General features: G+C 38.9%; 1 protein-coding gene across 1 annotated transcript; it reads right to left on the reverse strand.

The window, feature by feature from the left end:
* Nucleotides 1-557: 557 nt before the first annotated feature.
* Nucleotides 558-4,749, reverse strand: LOC308702755 (sperm axonemal maintenance protein CFAP97D1; the record flags this gene model as incomplete). Its single annotated transcript, XM_081385828.1, has 5 exons — nucleotides 558-731; nucleotides 838-1,021; nucleotides 3,756-3,880; nucleotides 4,160-4,240; nucleotides 4,657-4,749. The coding sequence occupies 5 exons, from the start codon at nucleotides 4,747-4,749 to the stop codon at nucleotides 558-560; spliced, it is 657 nt and encodes a 218-aa protein (XP_081241954.1).
* Between the last annotated feature and the right edge of the window lie 215 nt (nucleotides 4,750-4,964).

The following is a 4,964-nucleotide window of genomic DNA, read 5'->3' on the forward strand; positions in this document are numbered from 1 at the left end:
TATATATAAATATGTCATATATATATAACACATTTTTCTTAAATATATTCATGCACATGTGTGTATTTCTATATACAAAATAATTATACACAGTACACACACATATATTATGTAAACACAAACTCGTAAAAATGAATCGTTGCCCAGCACTAGTTTTAATAAAAAATTATAATAAGGAACATGCATGGATGAATCACAATAGCATGTATGTACAAAATAGTGTGAATCTTAATTTCATGCCCACTTTAAAAGTGTTCACTTTGCCACCGTTTACTTATTTACATGTCATTTTAAAGGCACATGACATGCTTTTTCTCACAGGCATCAACAAGAGCAGCGTGAGCATCCAGATTGTGTGCTTGTCACAGTGTCTGGTTGTGTTTCCCTGGGGTTCACTAGAGGTCTTCGTTCTCACGGTGTCATTCACATTAGACTACATTTCCCAGCATTCTGTTCTGTCACTTATCTGATTATTGCACTCAGCTGGTTCCCATTACCTTGTTAGTTCTGTGTGTATATATGCCCTGTCTGTGTTAATGTTTGTTACGGAGTCCTTGTTATGTCTCACACTTCTTGGCTTGTTCCTGCTTGTTCCTGCTTGTTCCTGCTTGTTCCTGCTTGTTCCTGCTTGTTCCTGCTTGTTCCTGCTTGTTCCTGCTTGTTCCTGCTTGTTCCTTGTGTTCCTTGTTCTCGAGGACCTCTAGTGAACCCCAGGGAAACACAACCAGACACTGTGACAGTGCTATTGTGTTTCACAGAAGGGTTGGAAACATGATGAAGGCGAGTAAATGAAGACGAAATTAGCTCCGCCTTTTAACATGTGAATTAGGATCAAACCTGTTTGTTGGTCACTCCTCGTGGATAGCGTGTGATGTCGTCTCTCCTTCGCTTGACCTTTTCCCAGTCGTCTTCCCAGAGTTCCCTCCTGTAGTCAGATCTCTGTGTCAGGATTCGCTGGTAGATCTCCTGGTTTTCATGAGTCACCTGTAGAAGTTTCTCCTTCCTTTTCTGAGCGTTCAGACTGTAAAACCAGATAACATTATCATAACATAACATAAATAACATTTCGTTACTTCAAAAGAAATGTCAAAAGAAATTAAACAAAATAAAAAAAATATATATTTTCTAAATAATTTCTATATATATATATAGGAAGCTTGTTTCTGCCACAGAATAAAAAAGGTACTACTTTTTATCTCACAATTAAGACTTTTTTTCTCGGAATTGCGTGATATAAAGTCAGAATTGTGAGATAAAAAGTTGCAATTATCTTTTAAATTGATTTGTTCTGTGGTGGAAAACAAGCTTCCATTATTTATATAAACTCTAATGCAGGGGTTTTCAAATTGGGTGAATGCTCCCCTTAGAGTAGGTAAGGACAGCCGAGCCCCCCTTCCCCAAAATCCCGTCCGCCTGCCCTAACCCACACACGCCTCTGCAGTAAATGCCATCTTTAGTGTGTTCCAGGCAATGATGAGTTTCAATAACAACTGATAAAATGTAAATATTATTTTATTTCCACTTTCTTAAAAGTGCATTCATAAACGATTCTTTGCAACAGCAAATAATTTCCAACTTCATGCAGGCCTAATTGAGGCTACTTTTAAAATCACTGAATATCAGTAGGCCTAACCACAAGTCAACAAACATGCTTAACATGTGCAATCGACACCTGACGGCTGAAATCGGCACGGTGTGTCTGGGCTTCAAGCGCACATTTGAAGGAGATGCACGTCATCTCGAACAAAACCAGCACAATGGACAGCACTCTGATCAATGAACGACAACGCTGTTTGTTCACGGAACACATAACATTTAACACAGTCAACTGCATTGAAGGCATGTTATCAGATCGAACAGATTCTTTTTTACAAATGAATTTTTTTAACGATTTCAGCCACATATAACCTCAGATTTAAACAACAAACAAAATGCGCCATTCAAGTCATTTGCGCTACAAGAACGACATCAACCCTACGACCCAACCAATTTATGTATTCAAGACAACACAACATATTAAGGAGCCCGGGATGTCACATGTGGGAGAAAAAATAAACAATCCGTGGCGGGTCTGTGTTGAAACGCTGCTGTCAATCACCAATCGTGGGAGGGGCGTCGATTTTGTGACGTCACAAAATCGAACGGCTTGATTTCAGAGAGGGTCAAACATATAAGAAGATAAAAAAAAAAACACTGGATGGATTTTTATCATTTTATGATGGTTGTGTACAGGCACTGCCAACACACATTTCAGTACAATCAACTTGTAAATGTGCATGTACCATTATATGACCCCTTTAATATTAGGCCTACATTTTAGGCTACATATTTAGAAGACGCTTTTGTCCAAAACGTACAAAAAAGGAACAAAGCAATTTGTCAAATATCAGTTTAGCAGCAGCTGCTTCTCCCAGCATCACTGAACACATATCTCTAGCTGCAGGGCGTAGCAATGTTTCGCCAATGTTGTGGGGTTTGCCTGCCTTCGCTATATGTAGCGTGACACGATAAGATGCTTCTGTCGCCTTCATGTTAATAGTGCCAAACGACTTTATTATGCTTTTTTGTGACTGCAAATCATCACGTTTCATCTAAAAAAAACTCAACTGGCTTGTTCACTAAATTCGTGTGCTTAGTTTCAATGTGACGCTGAAGTTTGCATGGTCTCATGCTATCATTTGCTAGCACATCCTTGCAGACCACACACTGCGGCAGAGGTGCAGCCTCGGACCCCGACCAGGTGAAACCTAACTTTAAGTACTCAGGATCAGATTTCCTCCCTTAATGCTGACTTCTGTTGACTTGGGACAAGGAAACGACGCATTTTAAAGCTAATACTCACACACACAATTACCGATATCAATAGAGCTGCACACAGTTATTTTTTCTTTGCGTGTCACGCTTCCCCTGTGGCTCTTTGGCGCCCCCCCCCCCCCGCTGCGCTAAATGAAATCAAATAAAACATAAAAAAACTATTTCTGGACATTTCTCCTTTTAATTTTGCTTACATTGATGTACTAAAATAACTAAAACTAAAATAGAAATAAAAAATTATAGAAACTATATAGATATATATTTAAAAAAATAATAAAAATGACTGAAAAAATAAAATAATAAAATAAAATTAAACAAAAACAAAAAAATGAAAAAAGCACTAAGGGTACTTTTAAACAGCAACAATGTAGTATAAAAACGGAAAAGTTCTTCCTTTGTGTTTTTCGCATACAGATGACAACATTGTTAAAACGATCCCTGTTCACACGAATCCACGACTGAACGCAATATGCATACGCCGTTTTCACAGATTTGTGTTCATGTAGTTTTACACAGAGACGGGGACAGTATCATTTTCAAAAACTTGCACTTTGAATCCCGTTTTCCAAAGTTTTAGATTTCAGCGCAGCAAAAAGCAGTTGTCGTGTAAATGAACAAAAAAACAAAATGCATGAAAAATAAAATCAAGCACGATTCAAACCTTTTTTTTTATTCAAACCAATCCTCCCATGATCCTGTAGGATCCCTCAGGAATGACGGGGAATAGGTTATGTGTCTCTCAATTATTCATAAAGGCTTTGTCAACAGCCGAGCATTAATGATTCAGACTGTCAGTTTGAGATGATATGAGACGCAGCGGGAGATCCGACAACTGAAACCCAGCTCAAATAAACACCTCACTGAGTTACTATGTTAACCAGCTAAACACACACACACACACACACACACACACACACACACACACACACACACACACACACACACACCTGTACTGTGGGTAATGGTTCCTGTGGTCCACCAGTCCTTTAGAGCGAGAGATAGCAGAGAGTCTGCTGGCCAGAAGATGATTGTCTCTCTCTATGATGGACATCCTTTCTTCCTGCAACTGAAGACAACAACTGTTCTCATGCATTTCATCTGCTCCACGTTACTTCATAACACATCACTGTAGCAAAAGTACTGTTATAGAGCTCACAAAATCATTTTTGTCTACTCATAGGCTAATAATTATTAAAGTATGTTCAACTGTTTGGTTACCGACATTCTTCAGAATATCTTCTTTGGTGTTCAGCAGAAGAAACTCATACAGGTTTGGGACAACAAGAGGGCAAGTACATGATGACAGGAAAATACATTCTCGTTTACATATTAATTAATCAGACACCTGGACTTTCTTCAGTTTGTGTTGAATATGCGCCGGTGTTTGGATGCCCTTGGTGTCGACCATAGGTTTGGCCTCTCTCACCTAAGACAGAGAAAATCAACATATATACATATATATATATATATATATAGAGACACACACACACACACACACACACACACACACACACACACACACAGACACACACACACACACACACACACACACACACACACACACACACACACACACACACACACAGACACTCACACACACTCTCTCACAAACACACAAAGCAGGATTATTATTTGACAACAACCCATAAATTCATAAGCATCAACAGAAATAAAATAAAACAAACTTATCCATTTCAGCAATGACTGCCAACATTTCTAATTTTCACTTAGTCAAGTTAGTGACTTGATATACTAAAATAACTCAAACTGAGCGGCACAAATGAGTTAAATTACACGCAATATTAAACATGCTAATAAAGCACACATAAGCATAAGCAAGACCTTGTCTCGGTGGTCCTGGTGGCTGGACTGGTCCCATCTCTGCTGCAGGAGCCGGTTCGCTGCAGGTTTCAGAGGCTGGTAGGACTTGTGCATCACTTCTGCTTCACAGATGCTCCTGATCTTCTCTCTATTTATGAAAGGGGTCATGAACTGACAATTAAAATTTTCAAGAGTCAAGAGTTCGTTATACTATAAAAATACCCTGCAAGTTTCAAAACTCTAACCTTCCTTGCTATTCCAAAAACTGCTTTTATTGAAACCAAGGCTAGACAACGCCGGATCTGAGAAGTGGAGGCTTGTGACGTCAC

This window comes from Scardinius erythrophthalmus (assembly GCF_964197995.2).
Source record: "Scardinius erythrophthalmus genome assembly, chromosome: 15".
NCBI classification, from domain to species: Eukaryota; Metazoa; Chordata; class Actinopteri; order Cypriniformes; family Leuciscidae; genus Scardinius; species Scardinius erythrophthalmus.